Consider the following 19696-nt stretch of genomic DNA (forward strand, 5'->3'; position numbering starts at 1 on the left):
CTAATTTAATTGATTTTAGTTTAATATTTGGCCGTATGTGGCGCTGGCAATTTGTTAATCCCTCTATGTGTACATCGAGGATGTAACAAATCGCGTGGCGCTGCGGTAGGGGTCGTAGGGGCAGGGTCAGCGTTTCCGAAACTCCGTAATGACGTCAGAGAAAACTCCTTTCTCAGACCGAGGTTATTTTTAGAAAGTTTCTTTTCTCGTGTCGCTTTCTTGTTAAAAACCCTTCAAAATGGTAATACCTTTATGTATTTTGATCCCAAATCGTCGTAACAATACAAATATCCATGATCTCTTATCTTACCTTTCTTGTTTTTCAAGATTTCGTTTTGATTTGACAAAAATTACCATTTTCATTGAGTTGTGAAATCCACGCATGCTTCATTCATCATTTTTAGCATGCATTTTTGCAGGCCTCAGTTTACACACCACAATCCACAGAAATACTCAATATGTATGAATATGATCATCTGGCTCTGCTAGACCAGTGACAGTGTGGGACTTGAGGATGTTAGGCCTGGCAGCACGTGACAACATACAATTTCTTTAATTTTGCTAGTCACTACACACTAGAACTTAGAAGTAGTCCGAACTGACAGGAGAAGTTGAACTTATACTACTAAGTAGCTACTGGTCTTTTTTCAGCCGAATAAAAAGAAGAAGTTTATTGACAAAAAGAATGCTGTTACATTTCACTTGGTTCACAGAGGTCAGAGAGATCCACTACAGGCTAGTGAAGATGCTTCCCAGAGGGTTCTGCTGCCAGTTGGTGAAAAGGTTAGTGTCGAAGAAACACAACTCATCTCAGCATCAATAAAATAAGCAGTCTAGCTGACTTTAGGAGACAACGATTTGTATCTTAGACTTGGTAATAATAATAAGAATGATCCATGAAGGTGCCTTTATTGAGGTTACTTGTAAATGTTTGACCTGCTAATTCTTTTATGCAGGAACGTGATTCAACAAGAAGAGAAGAACAAAAGAAGTATGGTGTCTTCTTCGATGATGGCTACGACTATCTGCAGCATTTGAAAGATGTCAATGAAATCAACGATGTGGAGCCGATTATGGAACCTGCCTTTGTCAGGAGTAGAGATGGCAGGCAGGAGGAGAAGACAGATTCTGTAACAGAGGTTTGTATCTTTGATTTGCAAAAAATGTCAGAATCTGAATGCTGTTACTTAAGTGAAATGTCATTCTCTTAACCGTGATACATTCAAAAAGCTAATACTTGGTGAATAAGGTCATTTTCAATAAGCAGAAGTCATACAACATTTGTATCATGAGTACCACACAATAAATTTTTTTCTTTCAGGGGTTATCAAAATTACAGCTACCGTCGTCTGTGTTCGGTTCAGAGCTTGAAACAGATGTTGGAATGTTGAACAAGGCTGCGCCAACACCTGGTGAGTAAGAACCTATCAAAGGATGTTCTAATTAGAGACCTTGCATAAGTGTCTGTGACGTGCGTGTTGGGTATCAAATCCATGACTCTGACTTAGGATTCATTCAAAATCATGACCTTGACTTGACCATTTCTTTCCAGGACCTCGGCTCGACTGGGACCCGGATGTAGTGGCAGCGCTTGATGATGATTTTGATTTCGATAACCCAGACAATGAGTTAGATGATGACTTTGTTGTAGCTGCTAATATGGAGGTTGATGAAAGTGAGGGAAAGGAACGAAGGTATGCTTTTTTATGCTTGATGTTCCCAATGAATAGGACATTCAGATTACGGACATTTTGGTCCGCGTTTAGATTAAGACATGATAAGCTTCACAAGCACCATATCTAAGTATTCTGCGTGGCAAACTGGCAAAAATGTTGTTCCAGAGACATTTCAAGACAATTGTTATGATGTCTGCCCAAGAGAAAATTTCAGGGTGCAATCTGGTGCTTACATCTGCTTTATAAACATTTCTAATTTTCAGGGTTCGTTTTGGCTCTGATGCAGATTCTGATGATGATGACGATATACCATCTGATGAAGCAGACCTCTCCGATGATGATGGTTATTCGTTTGAAGAGGAAGAGACGAAAACACGGTTTACGAATTATTCTATGACGTCCTCAGTCATAAAGAGAAATCAGGGGTTGACACTTTTGGATGACAGGTTTGAAAAAGTGAGTGTTGTCATCCCTTGTGATTGGAGAAAATCTAATTGAAGCAGCAAATAAAATCTGTCATGATACAAATAGAAGCAAGTAGTATGAAGTATGTTGGTGAAGCAAGTATCATGATGTTCAGGGACAAAGTGTCTTTCCCAGACTTCGCAACATCAGAGAAAACTACCTTATGATCTCAAATTTATCTTTTTTCCAGGTCTATGAACAGTATGATGATGATGAAATAGGTGCTCTTGACCATGAAGAAATTGATGGAAATATTCAGCCGGAGAGTAAAATTTTGACGTCACTGATGGAAGAATTTGAACAAGGACAGCAGAGACCGTAAGCGAATTTCTATGAGTTCTCAATGACATTTTGTGTCAATGCCCTTCAAGGCTCACCGCTGGCAGGCGTTCGCAGCAGGCCAGGCCCTCAAAGATGTCGTGGCAGGGTGTATCAGGGTCTTGCACATCTTGAAAATGTTTGGAAAAGTGTGTTGGAACCTTGTCATCACAAGAGATTTGGCTATTAACATCAACTATCTTCGTGTTGCAAACCTTTTTTTTTCAGTGTGCATGATCTCAACTAAAATCTTTCTGGTTGCTTTGCAGGACATTAAAAGACATGGTGGAGAATGCAGAAGACATTGAGGTCGAAGAGGAGGACTCCGATGGTCTTGAGCACGATCTTGTGAAAATGGTTGTTCAGCCACCGGAGGAAAAGTGGGATTGTGAATCTATATTGAGTACATATTCTACTCTTTATAATCATCCGACGACGATAAAAGAACCGAAGAAGGTTAGTGTAAATTCTCGAATTTCCATCAAATTTCCAGTGGTGTTAAACCTGCTAGCTACACCTCAAGCTTAGGCTACTTTAAATGCCACCCTTCACTGGTTGTTTACTGTCCCCTCCAAGGCCCATCAGTAACCTGCTTTATTCTAAATCTGGCCAAGTCTCGTCCTGATATACACTGTTAATGATTGAGAGCTCTCACACTATGACCATAACCACCAAATTAAGTTTGGAACCTAACGAGTTGAATCTTACTTTCAGCCAAAAAAAATTGTAGTTGACCCACGAACTGGTCTTCCTGAAACAAGCCCGCCAATGCAAGTTCAAGGACTTACTGAAAAAGAAATCCAGCAAGCTTTTACAGAAAAGGACAGAGCCGATAAAGCCTCCACATTTAGACCCAAGGATGAATCTGCTGAGGAGAAGAAAGATAGAAAACAGGCTGTGAAAGATGAAAGACGGGTATGTGCATAGGCATAGAAGTTCATGAAAGAAGTTAATCCACAAGACTGAATCAGAAGCTACATACATGTACTTCCATCCCATATTGCCTTGTATTACATCAGTACTGGGAGAGATGTACTTAGGGTGCAGGATGCCAGAGCCATGGAGTAAAAACCACATCCTTCAAAAGTGCAACAAGATATTAACCCAACAATCATTTCGTTTCAGGAACGACGGGCAGAGAAGAAGGCAACCAAACAGGCATTCAAAGATGAACATCTCAAACAGCAGAAAGAACGACTAAATGCACATCGGACTGACTGCATTCGAATGTCATGATAGTACGGGAAAATCATAATTGGAACATAATTTTGAACACTTGATGAACAAGTCACTTTTTGCCTACTACTGTTGTGGTTTTCTGACATTCATGTTGTTTTGCATCTTCATTTGACATGACCGTTTTGTCTGATTCTTCAGGAAGGCTGGGAATAGGGCTGCTGGAGTAGCACAGTGGAAATATCAGCGCCGATCAACTCTGAGGTCCCAGTGTTGAATTGTTGTCAAATACTGAATTTGAGAAGATACATTGTGCAATGAATTTTTTTGTAAGATACAAATATTTGTTGCACAAGCCCATATACCGCCCTGTGCCAGGTTTGCAAGGGTTTTGTAAACCATGTTGAAATGCTTAATAAAGCAATAAAACCTATGTATCATACCTTATTTTGTAGCTCTTTATTCACTCTTTAATTTCCAATAGCAATGGTACCTTTTTACTGAGTGGTAGATGGGGTAACATTCCCCTGGACATAAGGGTATTTTGCACTTTGTGCAGTAGCTCTGCGTGTCGGCAACTTTATCAGCGCCAAGCCCGGACTAGTCATGCTCATTCTGTACTCATGATGACGTCACAAACTGATGCACTGGTGTGACCCTCCATACTTCTGTTGCAAGTCGTGCAGCTAGACCAGGAGGAGCCGCTGGCAGAGGTCAGACGTGATGGAAGCCAAGGATCAAGGAGATTCCCTTACTCTTTGTGAATGATCCGAAGAGTTCTTTTTGATGTAGGAACCACGAAGTATTTACATGTACATGTACATGTACACCTCTCAGCCTTTCTCACCAGTCTCATATTGACTTGGGGACAGATGTGTACATCGTCACCCTCCTATGATAATTGTCTTAACTTATTTTAGCTATTTTTGAGTAAACAAGAAAAAACTCATTCAAATCTCACTGGGAACTTATATATTTACTATTTGTTGGAAAATGGTACATGATGATATGACAATTAACAAGGGGGAGTCAGCGCAATGTATAATGTACAAAAAGAGAACATACAAGCTGTCACCACCAGTGCTATCAAACTTGTCCATTCTCTAAATACAGTTCAAATCTTTTGTCATCAGAATGAAGTCTTTATATTGTATTACCATTGTCCTTTCCATTGGCCTTTTCACCACACTCTATGTTTAGTTTGTCTGTTATCTCATTCTCATGAGAATCTTTGCCAGTGCTTTGACTTTGCACTTCCATGCCATTGTCCTTTAGAGCTCCGTTTTTAATCACGGAAACAGTTTCTGCAGTCTTTATTTCCATGACATCCACTGATGCGTGTCGATTATCACTACTCTGAGAGACTTCATTTCCTGTGGCATCCATTGATGTTCTTTCAACATTGTTTTCATCACCATCATCTCGACAGTTTTCCCTGTTAGGTTTTAGTCGTTTACAGGGTGGTTCCTCATCTGGTTTACAGGGTGGTTCCTCATCTAGAGAGACAATAGAACTGTTGAATATGATTGTATTAGAGTTAGACATGTTGGCCAAAGCAACTACAAAGTGCTCCTTGGAACTTGCTTAACAGGTGGAAGTCACGAGTGGCGTCTCTGGCAGGATCAAATCAATAAGACTGACACACTACAGCACTACATTTACAACAGCACTCACTTCACCAATAAAAGCAATATTGAATTATTCAAAGAACTTACTTTCACTTTCGCCTGTGTTGCTCTCCTCCCCAGCTCGGCCAGCTGCTTCCTCTCCCACGAGTCTATATCTGCCAAGTTCATCCTTGGTCACAACATGGATAGAGGGGAATTCTACAACTAGATGTCCTTTTAGATTGTCACTTATAGACTTGGAAGGGTCGACACGTCGATACCTGAAAAAACAAAACCAAATTAACACCAAATGAAACTTGAATTGAAGCACTGCATGATGAACACTTTGGTATCTCAAAGTATACCTGTCACTCAAATTACACTCACTCTTATTGATTAATGAGATATAAACAATGATATAATGTATTAGTGATCAAATATCCTTGTTGATATGAAGATTGCATCTACACATCTCCATTCTCTTTGTCAGATATAGAGATAGGTTTTTTCCTTATTCCAATTGATCAAGGATCTTGTCCTACATGTATTACCGGGTTCACCAATCAAGCCTGCCAGCAAGAACATCTGTGGAGGCAGGGTGATTAATGATTTTATCGTAAGAGCCCCTTAAAAGTATAGAAGTAGTTTAGGAGTTGTCAAAGTATTGTGGGACAAGATGATCAAACATAAACTTACAGATTCTGCCTTGAATTTGTTTTCTCTGATTCAACAAGTAGCGTCAACTCATCAAAGTTATCGCGGAAGTCTTTCCATAATAGATGTGACGTGGTTGGCGAATTGAGGTATGTTTTCAATTCATCTCCGAGAAGGCTTCCCTCATGGACCCTGAAGTTCAGAAGCTGAAGAGATCAGATGCAAAACCTGACAAAAGCCACTCCACAGAATTCAGACAACTATGATGAAATGAGGGTGACAGTACCCTGGATATGAATGATGGTATGAATACCAAAACTGTTTCACTGCAAACATCGAAAAAAAATCCTATGAAAACTCATGTTATCAGGGTAATAAGGCATTACCTGCAATGCTTGAAGCTCAAAAGCTAGCGATTACCCCTCCTATCCAGACCTGGATGAGACAGTATTCCAAGGACAAGAAATCATATCTTTAGGCAAAAACTTACCTGATCAATGAAGCCTCCTGTTTTACTTTTGGGAATTGCAATTCGATATGCCATCGGATGGCTTTCTGGCTGAAATGAGATTTTGATGGGTATAAATTGAAAACACTCAAAATTGGAAACCAGTATTAGTAGTTGCAGTAGTAGTAAAAATATATTGAAAAGATCTTGGATACTTACCTAAAGACATATACCGATGAATTGATTTTGCGTTTTTTGAAACCCTCTGGGAGTAACTGAAGTTTGATGCCTCTGTGATGAGCTTCCTTCCGAAGACGTATTTGCTGTAAGAAATTTTAAAGACATCAGCAGTGCGAACACATTTTATCATTATATCTTAGTCAATATGACTTACATGACTTAAGCCTCAGGATGATTTTTAAATGCAGCAACACACAATGGGGAAAAGGTTTCAAGGCCCTGATATTCAACTTACATAATGTGGCCTGTTGTTACCGTTAACAATTTTGTTTTTTCTGTACCGCCATAGAGACCGATCCAGGTCCTCCAGTAATCTGTAATCTAAAAAAAGATCTTCTAAATTCAAACATATTTCGAAATCTGTCCAACATGTTATGAAATTATAGCAAAAGACACATGCAGGACTCAGGCCTACAACTTTCTATTACCAGGGTGATGTAACAAAGCAATACTTCAAGCTTACCACTTAATAGGTTCATGTCAGTGAAATCCTTGACAGGGACGTAAGCAGTCTTGTCCCGCTGACCATTGCATCCTGCATCTTTTTTATGCTGTTCACAACACTTCAGGCTACATGTTTGAATTGAACAGCGGGGGCATTTGTACTTGGCTGTGTTCTCATGACACGCTTTGCACCTGAAAGTGGAACATTTCATGGATCTTTTAAAATATTTTGTTCAACTGGAATTTAGGTCAGCATTTGATCAATATACTTTAGTTTTGGTCCCGATTCGTCTTTTTTAATTTAAGAAAGTCATCTGGTTGTGTTACATCGATTTAGCACAGTATTAAGCCTTCCCCACTCGGTCCCATGCCCCACATCACAGACAGTGCCTTGTCTGTCCGACAATAGGACCACACACACCCTGTTAATATGCAGCACCAGTTCTCGGATAATAAGCCAAGAAACACAAAATAAGTCATTTTTTCTCTGTTTTAAGTTGATAGGATTACGGAATGTACATTGGAAAAAACATACTTTACTAATTTTGTCGACATCAAAATATCATTCGAGCTTTGAAACGAGAGGAAACACAAAACGCATGTCATAAACAAGAGCGCGTGGGTGCGATTTGTTACATCCTCGATGTACACATCGAGATCGAAGGATGTCGGAGGTATGTCGGAGTTCTTTCCAGTACTGACAGGTGACGCCACTATTAGTTCATAACGCGGGAAATACGAATGCGCACGTGTGGCCTACAAAGGGGAGGGGGGCTCAAGGGGAACTCATCTGAGTGATTCATACAGGTGATAAACCATTCAATCGGACCTGAAGTTAATGTGGTCATCTGAGGGTTGTGGATTCATACTGGTGATAAACCATTCAATGTGATCGCAAATGTGAACTCTGGTGTGTATCTCCAATTTTAATTCATCCCTGAGATGACCGCATCCACTTGAGTCCCCACTGTACGGTTTATCACCAGTATGACCACAGTCACTTGAGTTCCCATTAAATGTTTTATCACCAGTATGAATCCACCATTAGCCCACGTGCCAATTCGTATTTCCCGCGTAAGAAACTCATGAACTAATGGTGGCGCTACCTGTTATCATCTGCTGTTACTGGAAGAACTCCGACATCTCTCGATGTGTACATCGAGGATGTAACAAATCGCCTTTCGAAACAGAAAGCTACAGAACATTTAATTTATGACATTTAGGTGAAAAAGGTCAAATATTCGACCATAAAACGAACGCAAACATGGCCACAATGGGCCACACTGAGAAGGAGCAGATCCGAGAGGATATTGAGCTCCTTCAAATGACCCTACAAGGGACAGAGGATGAGTTTAGTCTAAATGGAGATGAAACTGGGCTGATCATGGATGTTGAGGAGGGATCCATCCCAGGATCCAGCATTGGTGCGTCACAAGTACCTATTCAAAATTTTTGATTGCATTAGAATTTCGTTTATATGGTTAGCCAGTGAAACAATTTAACTTTTATATAATCTATCGATCGTATCTGATGATAAAGATGCAAGAATAAATAACCTTTTGTCGTTATGGAACCCATAATATGGTCACGGCATGTGTCTTGGGTAAAGCACTTTACTGCATTTGGTCTGGAAGACCCCTCTCCTAATCATGTTTAAACATACTTTGTACTGGTCTTCCCTTTGCCCTCCCTAAAAGGTCAGTGGGTCGAATACCCCCTTTTCACCTAAAGAGGGCAATGCATGTATTCATCTCAAATCCTAAAACATTTCTTTATTCTTATATTCATCAGCGCAGCGCAGCACTGTCATTGGAACAGAGACTCCTATCACAATATTCTCGGAAGATGATACTGAAAGTCAGGTACGGTATGTTTACGGGGTGTCCAATTTTGTACTTGTAGCCTGTTTGAATGAATGACAGTGACACATGGATAGAATATCAAGATTTTTAAGCACATTTATGTCAAAGAAATTTATCGCTTTGGTGTATGTTGTATTACTTTTAAGCACCCAGTCATGTCAGTAATTTTTGTATGCCTAGAAAGAGGGATTAAGCATGGTGGGGCCTTGGGAGAGCTTTTCTAAATATTGTTTTGACCATTGTTTGCTATTTCTGAAGTTTCTCAAGATGAACTTGGGAAGTACATGTAGTTCATTACATGTATGATAATGTCATAAAACATAGTTCAGCAAAAAATCTGTCTTTGATGTTATGTTTTCAACCATTTTATATTCAGTGCTCCCAGGAACGGTCAGTCTCTATGGCATCAACATCGCAAGATGAGGTGCAATATGTTGGTCCACCAATCAGTGAGGATAGCCTGGCATACGACCCTGAAACCTGCCTAGCACTGAACCGAGCATACCAAGAACTGGTTCAAAATAACCTGCAAAAGATTGAAGCAGTGCTTGCAGAGAATCGAGCAAGACAGGTGAGAAAATAATCTTGGATTATGAACAACAAGATTTGCCAAATGTTTCCCTTGAACCTGTGTATGCTAGAGCAAGTAAATGATCCCACATAGGTGGACAGTAGCCTTTCATGGGCTCTATACCTTTGCAAAAAAGCAATTGTTTGATGGCAGTAATAATGATTATGATGATAATGACACCCAGGAATTTCTGTGTCAAAACAACATGTGATGTGGTTTAAAGACTACCATTGCTTGGTTAGACGTAAGACTTTATCAGTCCTCTTGAGTGCAGAGCAGAGCCTGACTGGTACAGAAATCGATAACATTGCCATTTCATTACATGTGCATTTTGACAGGGCTACTTCCCACTTGTATGCCATGATCAACTAAACATAAATGATGTACTCCAATTCCAGTGATCTGTTGAATTGAAACACTAGAAAGAATAATCATCCTTTTGTCATTTGTTACCAGGTTGCCATTCATGAGAACATGGACATAGCAAACAGAAATGCCAAAGAACAAAAGACTGAAAAGAAGAAAATTCAATTGTATGTTTACCAGATGCCTTATTTCAAAGATATGAACGGAGCTTGCCCACCCCCAAACTTGGACGTCCAGATGAAACGAGCTATTGAAGAACCAATGCCTCCTAATAAGAGGCTTAAGACATGTAAGTGTAAGAGGGGTCGAGGAGGGTTCTTTTCAGGTCTGATCATTCCTTCTCTGTTTTTTCATGCACATTAAAACCCAATGAAGCCAATGATTTGTATTAAGCTGCCTGATTATTGACAAGTTGGGAAATTGATTTTTCATGCCAATAACTGCCATCTTGCTTTTAGTTAACAAAAATGAAAGAAAGAAGTTAATCGAATCAGTGCAAGCTGACAATCTCCAAAGATGGTTGCGACCTTTGATGACTAGGTTAGAGCTCCAACAAGAAAGGCTCATGCGCACCACCGATCCCGATGAGGAAGCAGCATTGAAACAACAGATTCAAACCACAGAGAGAGGGATTGAGAGAGTCAAGTGAGTCACCTACATCACTGTAAATTAGGCAACAACCATCTCATGCTGTCAATGGCTGCCTTTTGCCACTCATGTCTCAGTGTGCCCAATATTAAAGAAAGTCTTGTGTTACAGATTTGACGAGTTGTCAGTCAAAGGCTGACTCGACTCAAGTTTCTTTTGTAAGCTTGTTGTATGTTCTGTCATTCTTTATCTCCAGCTCACTGTCTCCAATGGAAATGGCTGGTACTATTGAGGACGCTGATAAAGTTGACTGGATGAAAATAGCAGCAGCTGATGTAAGTATTTCACGGTGTCTCTCCCACGGTTGTACCCTTACCCTTATTACTGTCATAATTTTCAGTGAAATAACTGTGATTGGTGTGAAAAATTTGAGGTCAGTTTTTCACAACTTCCAATTTTTTTAACTTCAGTTCGACGGGCGCACCACCAGCCATCTGCAGCAGTCGTGGAAGAACTCACTACATCCTGCGATCAATTGGAACAATTGGACAGAGACAGAGGACAAGAATTTGGCAGAAATTGTCGAGGTTAAGAATGCAGTTAATTGGGAAGAAATTGCCGGAGCTTTGGGTGTAAGTCTGCATCTTTGAAGGCACAGTCTGTTTGTGGTGTTTGTTTACATGTGGCCTGCTATAAATTAGTTACTGTTATAAACATGACGTGACAGGATAATTCCTTGCTTATGATGATCATATGATAGTGCTCATTCCAATTTGTCCTGTGCTAGCTCCCATGTGCCTTTCTTGTAATTACCCCAGTCTCCCCTGGGACTCTTTAAGTCATATCACATAGCTAAAAACCGGTAGGGGCCGAACGATGACCTCACAATGTTTTGACTGGCTCGCTACTTTTGTATTGCAGACTGGTAGGACAGCCTTCCAATGCATCCAGCGATATCAACAAAGACTTAACCCGAACCACTGCAACCATGAAAGATGGTCTCCTGAAGAAAACGAACAGCTGCTGGAATTGGTGAAAATTACAGAAAAATTGGAAGGATCTGTGACAAATTGGGCTCAAAGTAAGATTGATTGTCAGCATATCAAGGCGTTTGTCAAATACTTTGATATGTGGAAGTTTACCATCTGTTATACGAAAATATGAGCCCCCTTTTCAACGGTGACACTCTTTTAATGAGGCCTCTTACTCATGTGGTAAAGCCGCAACATCTGATCGCAGTAGTAAGAAATTCCTTGCCCCAAGACATGTCAAGGTTTGCTGTTGTAATGTAAACCTGGAAATGTTTGTGGGCCTCTTTTTTTTTGGAACCACAAAATAAAATTGCTGCGAAGATCTATTCATTGACAGCTTTTACAGCTATATTAACATAAATCTTTCAATTTCCAGTTGCTTTGGCCTTTGATGGGCGAATGGAAAGACAGTGCCTTACACAATACAATAAGATAAATCCTGATCAGACAATTGGCCGTTGGACGGAGGAGGAGGATAGCAAACTTCTTGCAGGTATCCGAACATTAGGTCCAAAGAGATGGTACGAAATTGCCAAGCTGGTGCCAGGACGCAATGGTGTTCAGTGTCGGGAGAGGTAAGTGGTCCTTGATTCATGTCTTACCTAAATTTCCTACCGATTGCTCTCTATTCTTAACTGTAATATGGTTGCCCTTTGGAGAATTAGCTGAGGCATCAACAGATATCTTAATATTTGAATTTTATCTCTCCAAGCTCTAGCCTCAATAGGAGCTGGACTCCACCATAAGTCGGACTTCTAAAACTTCCTTGTATGAAAACTCCGAGTTACTTGGTCATGGAGTAATTCCTCTCTTTTCAGATGGTGTAATTCTCTTTCCATTAATCTCAAGCTCGGAGAATGGACCTATCAAGAGGATAGAGCGATTATCTTGAATCATCAGAAGCACAACGGTAAGAAATTACAACATTACCTTTTAGAAGCAATTTCGGATAAATGGAGTATGTTATTAACGCACAGAGACGAAAGAATTTTATAACTGATACGTAAAAATGTTTGTGGGAAAATAATGTTACTGATCTTTTGAATATCCAGGTCAGTGGTCGAAGATTGCGCAGTGTTTACCCGGACGTACTGACAACCAGGTGATGGTAAGGTACCTGAAGATGCAAAAGTGGGCAGATTTGGCACAGAGAGAAAACACACTGTTTCAGAAAACTGGGGTAGGTTCAGAGATTAGATAGTACCCTTTCCCATTCATATACACCATTTTTCATTTCCCCTTTGTCGTTGATGTCGATTTTGTGAGAAAAATTCGAACCCTTTGAACATCCTACTTTGAGGAATCAGCACAGTGATCGCAATATAAAACTTAATGTTTGATTTTTCATCTGTAATTTTGCAGATTAATACTGAGGTACCAGTAGGGGTGAAGGAAAAGAGGAAACTAGTCAAAATCCCTCCTGTGCCTACATGTAAGGTTTTAAAGCAGGCGGCGGGTTATAGCTTGGTACAGATGGCACACCGGATAGCTGATGAACAGACAGAGGACCCGGCTGATTTGGAATTGATTCGACAGGACAGAGCTAACAGTATGTTACTTTTAAAGAGTACATTGCCTTTCAGTGTAGAGTAAAGCTGAAATAATTCATGTAGCATCCAAGATATGCCCATGTTTCTGTTGAATGTGAGACATCCTAACAGTTCGACAGGCTTTTTTGGCTTATCTCAGATACCTGACGTCATTGACGTTGTTATATTTCATACTCGTCAGCAACTTTGAGTGAAAATATGGACAAAATTTCAGTGCGATCTCATACTAAACTCTAAAAACTTCCTATTTTCTTCTGACATCTGCATCCAGCAACATGTCATATGAATTTCAAGATATGAGCCAACACCAGTGATTTCAGAGATGATGCTTATTGCTCAAATCTACATCATATCAATACTCATTTTCTCTCAAAATTTCTTCAGATCTTTTCATCCCACGACCGCCCGATGCTGCCATCAGGTTCAAGATACTCTACCGCATCCTCGATCGCCGCCGTAAGGTCTACGATACTCTCAGTCATCTCTTCCAGACTCCGAACAAAAAGAAGCAGAAACATGATGACCAGGAGATTGATACGTGCACATTGAAGACTTACATTGAAAAGCGCAAAGATGTCTTGGTATGTGGTATATGATGATGTAGGGTAGTAGCATACATGTATGTCAAATAAATGATGCAAAATTCTTAGGACTTAAGTATACTAAAGTAAACTTGTACTTCATGTGCTGTTTTGCTCTTAATAAGCTCTGTAATTCAATAACGAAGAATAAAATCATGATAAAAAACTTTTATGTAATTTTCAAAACTGGCTGTCGAGGAACAATCCACCGACCTTCATTGGCCTTGGGATAAGTTTTAGAGTGATCAACATCTTATTTCAGTGCCCAGCCCTCATCAGCCAATTGAAAGAGTTCATCGTTCAGGGGAGACCTCTAAAACTCCGTGAAATATTGGCATTGTCCAAAAAATTGAAAACTGCCACACGATCCAAGTCGTTAGGGAATCAAAAAGTTGAGAAGGAGATGATCAAGATTATACACTTGCAGATACCGACTATTGTAAGGAAGGGACGCCCAAAGAAAATATGGGGTAGGTAGCAGTAACTGGCCAGTTAAAAAGCGAGACGTTCTTAGCTTGCAAAGGTGTTTGTTTGTTGATGGAATACCATTGTACAAACATTGTATTTGTAAAGGGAATACAGCTGACTAAAAAGAGGATTTAGGGAATTAAACGTGCAAAAATTTCAATGCTGAGCCCCCAAGCTTTATATTCTATTTGTTTGCAAAACCAGATTTCAAGAGTTTTATGCATCAATTTCATATGAATTGATGCATCTTCCATTGATATAACCATTGTATGGGATAATTATGGTCCACTTAAGTTTGTGTTTGTTCCCCTTTCACGAAAATAGAAGGCAATTAGGTCTGCCAATTGCTGTTTATGATTCGTTATTTGTATTTCTACTTAATTTCAGTTGAGGGTGCCGAAACCTCACCTGAGGAGGAGGAGCAGACAAGAAAAAAAGTTTCCATCTTACTCCTAAAAGCATTTTGCCTCGACCCCAAGCAGCTGCTCCGACGAGCTGCCTTTAACCGCCCAGGAGCTGTCAATGGTGAACTGCTGGAATTGCTGAGGAAATGTCGGCCACCTCCACCACCAGGGGCAGCGCAGGTTGTGGAGATCGACTCGGAGGTGGTGGATGGCGCAACTGCCAGAACGACGGAGTTGGAAAGAAGAGATAGTGATGCCAATTTGTCTGTAGCTACAGATGAGCCAGGAAGTGGTTCTAATGATGGTGCTTGTGGCTTTGGGGAAGTTGGTGACCAGGGCATAGAGTCTCATTCTAGCACTGCAATGGATGGAACGTCCCAAGATGCTCAGGTTAGCCAGGTGGTGGAGCCTCTAGCTAGTGCAACAACAAATGGTGCATCTCCAGAGGCTGAAATCAACAGCGGGGGAGCAGAAACTCAAGTGATGGCTAAAGGCAATGTTAAGAGTGTTACCTGTCTTTCAAAGTCTAAATCGCTATCAAGATCAAACTCTGCAGATGGTGGGAAGTCAGTTGGCGAAGAAGCAGGGTCATCAAAAGACGAAGAAAATAGAAGTTCCAGGCCCACAAGGTCTAAAACAAGAGCAAGATCAAAATCTGGTACGAAGGACCCTGCAGATGTCAGTAAATTGGATGCAAAAGATGATGAGCCAGTTGAAGATGATAAAAAACGAAATCCTAGGCAGACAAGGTCTCAATTGCGATCACAGTCAAGTTCTAGTACAAAAGAGCCTGCAGAAAGCGAGAATTTGGTTGCAGAAGATAGCAGTTCCTCTAAACGGAAAGGGAAAAACGATTCCAGTCGGACAAGATCCAAGTCCAGATCACGCTCAAGTTCTGGTACAAAGGAGACTGAAGACAAGAAATCAAATGGAGAAGATTCGGGATCATCTAGAAACAATGTTAGAAGAGGTTCACAGCAAACCAGGTCAAAGTCACGATCGAGATCAAACTCTGGTGCCATTCCAGTTGTTGAAAATACAGAAGAAGATTCGACTGAATGCCAAATGTCTGGGCAGACTACAGGAGATGATGTATCCACCGAGAAGGCACCTGGAGGGGAAAGTGGCAAGAACAAAACAGTTCCGATTGTTGGTAAGGATGGCAACATCATAGGATATATTGTCGCCAATGATGTGGATGCACAAAAAAAGAGTCGGACTGTTAAAACCGGGAAAGGGTCAAGAAGTTCAAGTCAGACACGGCCAAGTTCCACGTCGGAGTCAGTTTTGCGAAAGGAAACAGTTCCAGATGCAGTGACTGAAAGAGTACAAAGATATCCTGGTTTTGTTACAAAAAAGGTTGTATCAAGGTCGGATGCACAGATGGAAATCATTCCAGACAAAGATGCCGTGAGTGGAGGATCAAATCAGAAATATGCAGGTTTCGTTCCAAATCGAAGTTTTGTTGCAAATAAAGTTGTTGCTCCATCCTTCAGTAAATTAATCTCAAAGGAGTTGAATATTCCTCGGCCAATTTTAGCAGATGAGACATTAGAGACAAAATATCCAGAAGTTCTTCGACGTATTCGTTCCCCACCTGTGAAGCAACCCTATTTGTTTGTGAAAAATGAGCCGCCATTAAAAGGAAACCCGGAGCTGTATAATATTCCACCATTGCCTCCAACAGCAACGACCCTTTTTGCTTTCCGCAGTTTGTTGTTGAATAGACGAAATTTGCTGCAAACGACCACAAAATTTATACGCTCCGTAAATACCAAGGCACGGTATAAGAAAGAAAAAAGTGCTAAAAGGCTAGGTCAAACAAGAAGTGAAAGTCAGATTGAAGGTGGAGGGGGGTTGGTCCCATCTGGGGACAGATTGGTTGTAGGGTACAAACAAGGTGTGGAAGATCAACGAGGCATCATTGGAGGACACAGCAAAGCTCTATATCAGATCGGGCCAGCAGGAGATACTGCATACAATGGTCCGATAATGAATTCTGTTTCCGAAGTTAAACAAGGAAAGTCTGCTTTAAAAGAATCAGAAGCAATGCAAGTTAGTTCAACTGAGGATGTCATTATACAAGACAAGCCAGCTATGTGTAACTTTGCCACACAAGAGGACTTGGCTCTCAATAACAGTTTGCAGACTAAGATTACCTTGGAGTTTGGCAAGGGTGTGTCGAATGTTGGCACTGGGTTAGATGCATCTGGCGTGAAGGCTTGTTCGGTTGTGAGCATGAGCACTGCAGAGCAGGACATGGTCGTATTTGAAGCTGGTGAGATGCGTAACATGGAGAAAGGTAGAGTTGAAAGCAATGATAATCAGGCAAATAATGACATCACTGATGGGGACAATTGTAATACTGTAGTAGACAATCCGGAAATTAGCAAAGATTTAGGGATTAGTGCTAGCAGTGTGTCTCCAGTTGTGGCTGTTAGTGATGCAGGTAGACCAAGCATTGCCGTTGGGGACAATGTAGAAAATGGTGCTGTCATATCAACGATTGCAACTGGAAGTGATGTTACAACTGAGGCCACCGTCCAAGAATCCTGGGCAGGCCAGGACAAGGAAATATTGGTATTGGTAGAAAACACTGGTTCGGAGACTAGGCATAAGTTGGTGCCCGATTTGACAGGCCGGCCAACAACTAAGCAAGGAAGTTCCGAGTTGGGAAGAAGAGTGAGTGAACCTCAAGCTGGTTGTAGTACTGATGTGACTGATGGCGGTGAAGTGAGGCAAAACACCCACAAAGGTATGGTTATTCATTTAAATTTAAAGTTCAATGTCAATTTGTGCATAGATGTAGCGTCAATGCTGATAGAATTGATATGTTTATGTCAGTTGTCATTTGAATCTCTGTCACTCACTTGTTGAATGGTGATTACTCCTTATTAAAAAAAAGTGCTTTGATGATGCTCACCAATGGCCGGTTTATATAGTTCTCTGTAACAGGTTATGGCTTATTGTATTGGTCACACTTCTCCCCTTCTGTTTTAATCATGAATCCTTAATAGAATTTGTACTTATTAGTTACAGGTGATGATGATGCCACCGTTAAACTAAAAGAGGTCGTCACTGGTCTGTACGGGACACATGACTACCAGATGCTGAGGTCTCGCTTTCTCTCTATGTTTGTATGGCCGGCACTGCTGTCTGCGACAGAAGTACCAGACACTGCCACACTACAAACAACGTTACCACTACCACTTACAAAAAGTCAACGTCCGTTCAAAAAAAGGGCTATCAAAGTCACGGAGGAAGGGGTCAAATATAAGAAAAGAAGGTATATATCCATCAAGTATTGGATAGCATTTATCTGTACATGTAAGGCAGATTTCTTTGGTCAGGCAATGACAGGCTAGAAAGTGATATTTTGAATTACACCCATCTTTGGTGTCCACAGTTCAGTTTAATTTGTATTTTCTTACAGGTACGCATGCACCTCTGGAAGGAGATCACGAGCATATAATTTCCAGTCGAAGGAACGAAAGGCAGAAAGGCGAGCACGCAATGAAGAACAAGGAAAGCGAATCAGTAAGTTTGTGGTGTAAAGGCCATACCAGTTGTATTGTATTATTTCCAGTCACCCTGAATCAAATATAATTTTTATCAGTATCTGATTTCCCTCAAGGACAAGCCCAGATCTCTTGTCAGCATCACAGCATTGTGCTTGTTTCTTGTTGACATTTCATTTCTGTCAATGTCGCATCAAAATACAAAAATATATCTTCCAATCCCATGCATTTCTTATTACAAAATTTTAATTGTATTTGTTGCAGCTAATTTGTGGCGAGCCAAACATGATGAAATTACGGCCAAAGTAGAGGAAGGTTGCTCAGAATATGCTAATCTAAGGCAGGAGAATGGTGATGCAGAGGTGAAGAATGGAGCTGCTGAGGCGCAAAATGGTGGGGCAGAGTCGGTGAGTGAAGCAACTGAGGTGGAAATTGGACAGGCAGAGGTTGAGAATGCAGAAGTGGAGATGGAAATTGAAGGGGCAGAGGTGGAATATGGAGGAACAGAGGAGAAGAATGTAGAAACTGAGGAAGAGCTTTGTGAGGCAGGGCCAGAGAATGGACAGGCCGGGGTGGAGAATGGCAATGTAGAGGGAGAGAGTAGAGATAAAACAGTGGCTAAGGGAGATGCAGAGAAGACTTAAGTCATTAAACTGCAAAAATATCTCCCTAGAACAGAATGTAACTGTTGACCTACCCATCACCAAAACTTCACATCAATATTATTAGCCAAACCTGGAGAGACCCAATGATGTGAAACAAGAGGGGGTGGAGGTCTTCCCTGTTCCTTAGGTAAGAGGCTTAGGCCAGACATTACCCCAGTTATAATGGATACACAAGCCAAATCGTCCTTACAACATCTGTCTTGCATGGTAAGAGATATCATGGTGATTGTGACATTTATTCCTTTCAACCTAAACTGGTCTTCTGAGGACAAAGTCACAACTAGTCACTGGGATGATGTCAAGTTCTGTTGCGTCAGCACTTCGGGTCCTTCGATATAGAAAAGGTGTCTTCGATAACTTAAAGAATCATGTCTTGGTGTGTTTCATGCTTTTGTTTTCTTGTGTACATGTAGATGCAATGCACTACTTTCTTACATAAACAGAGTTTTCAATAAAAGTTTTGTTGCAGAAAAAAAGACGTGTTGTTTTTTCTTGGATACATCTTTGCCTTTTCAAAGGCCGACAGCTTGAGTTAGCTCAAGTTACATTGTATTCTCTGATTTGGAAGTGGTGGACATTCAGGCTCACTGTGATTCAAGAGATCAAGAAAGAGTTACGGTCACAACCATTGAAATATCACTGACAAAGAAGTCCGCACTCCCTGTCATTAGTGAGAAATGGCTGCAACAGGTTTGTCATAATGTGCAGACTGTCCTCAAATCTGAGATGATCATCAGTCGAATGTGTCAAAGACGGTTGAGGAATGATTGTGATATGTGTGTCCTATCTTACAGACCATCAACGGTCGCAACCATTGAAATATCACTGACAAAGAAGTCCGCACTCCCTGTCATTGTTGAGAAATGGCTGCAACAGGTTTGTCATAATGTGCAGACTGTCCTCAAATCTGAGATGATCATCAGTCGAATGTGTCAAAGACGGTTGAGGAATGATTGTGATATGTGTGTCCTATCTTACAGACCATCAACGGTCGCAACCATTGAAATATCACTGACAAAGAAGTCCGCACTCCCTGTCATTGTTGAGAAATGGCTGCAACAGGT

General features: G+C 40.8%; 3 protein-coding genes across 3 annotated transcripts; 2 read left to right on the forward strand and 1 right to left on the reverse strand.

Annotated features, from left to right (window-relative positions):
* The first annotated feature begins 135 nt into the window (after positions 1 to 135).
* LOC135501364 (protein LTV1 homolog) lies at positions 136 to 4073 on the forward strand. The gene is made up of 10 exons (XM_064793437.1): positions 136 to 241; positions 652 to 783; positions 957 to 1139; positions 1322 to 1412; positions 1553 to 1694; positions 1940 to 2132; positions 2332 to 2459; positions 2729 to 2915; positions 3174 to 3374; positions 3585 to 4073. Exons 1-10 carry the CDS (start codon positions 239 to 241, stop codon positions 3693 to 3695), a joined length of 1371 nt encoding a protein of 456 aa, XP_064649507.1. The 5' UTR covers positions 136 to 238; the 3' UTR covers positions 3696 to 4073.
* Positions 4074 to 4601: 528 nt separating this feature from the next.
* On the reverse strand, positions 4602 to 7686 carry LOC135501539 (box C/D snoRNA protein 1-like). Its single transcript, XM_064793687.1, has 8 exons — positions 7564 to 7686; positions 7048 to 7220; positions 6820 to 6905; positions 6564 to 6667; positions 6387 to 6455; positions 5939 to 6088; positions 5351 to 5523; positions 4602 to 5131 (listed from the first exon to the last, which is right to left on the reverse strand). Exons 1-8 carry the CDS (start codon positions 7632 to 7634, stop codon positions 4779 to 4781), a joined length of 1179 nt encoding a protein of 392 aa, XP_064649757.1. The 5' UTR covers positions 7635 to 7686; the 3' UTR covers positions 4602 to 4778.
* Positions 7687 to 8221: 535 nt separating this feature from the next.
* On the forward strand, positions 8222 to 19095 carry LOC135501466 (uncharacterized). The gene is made up of 18 exons (XM_064793597.1): positions 8222 to 8452; positions 8820 to 8890; positions 9267 to 9461; positions 9918 to 10116; positions 10286 to 10472; positions 10672 to 10750; positions 10886 to 11047; positions 11337 to 11496; positions 11823 to 12021; positions 12265 to 12356; positions 12499 to 12626; positions 12809 to 12995; positions 13381 to 13577; positions 13840 to 14047; positions 14433 to 17204; positions 17483 to 17735; positions 17883 to 17986; positions 18232 to 19095. Exons 1-18 carry the CDS (start codon positions 8293 to 8295, stop codon positions 18609 to 18611), a joined length of 5733 nt encoding a protein of 1910 aa, XP_064649667.1. The 5' UTR covers positions 8222 to 8292; the 3' UTR covers positions 18612 to 19095.
* The last annotated feature ends 601 nt before the right edge of the window (positions 19096 to 19696 follow it).

Source organism: Lineus longissimus, chromosome 17 (genome assembly GCF_910592395.1).
Source record: "Lineus longissimus chromosome 17, tnLinLong1.2, whole genome shotgun sequence".
Lineage (NCBI taxonomy): Eukaryota > Metazoa > Nemertea > Pilidiophora > Heteronemertea > Lineidae > Lineus > Lineus longissimus.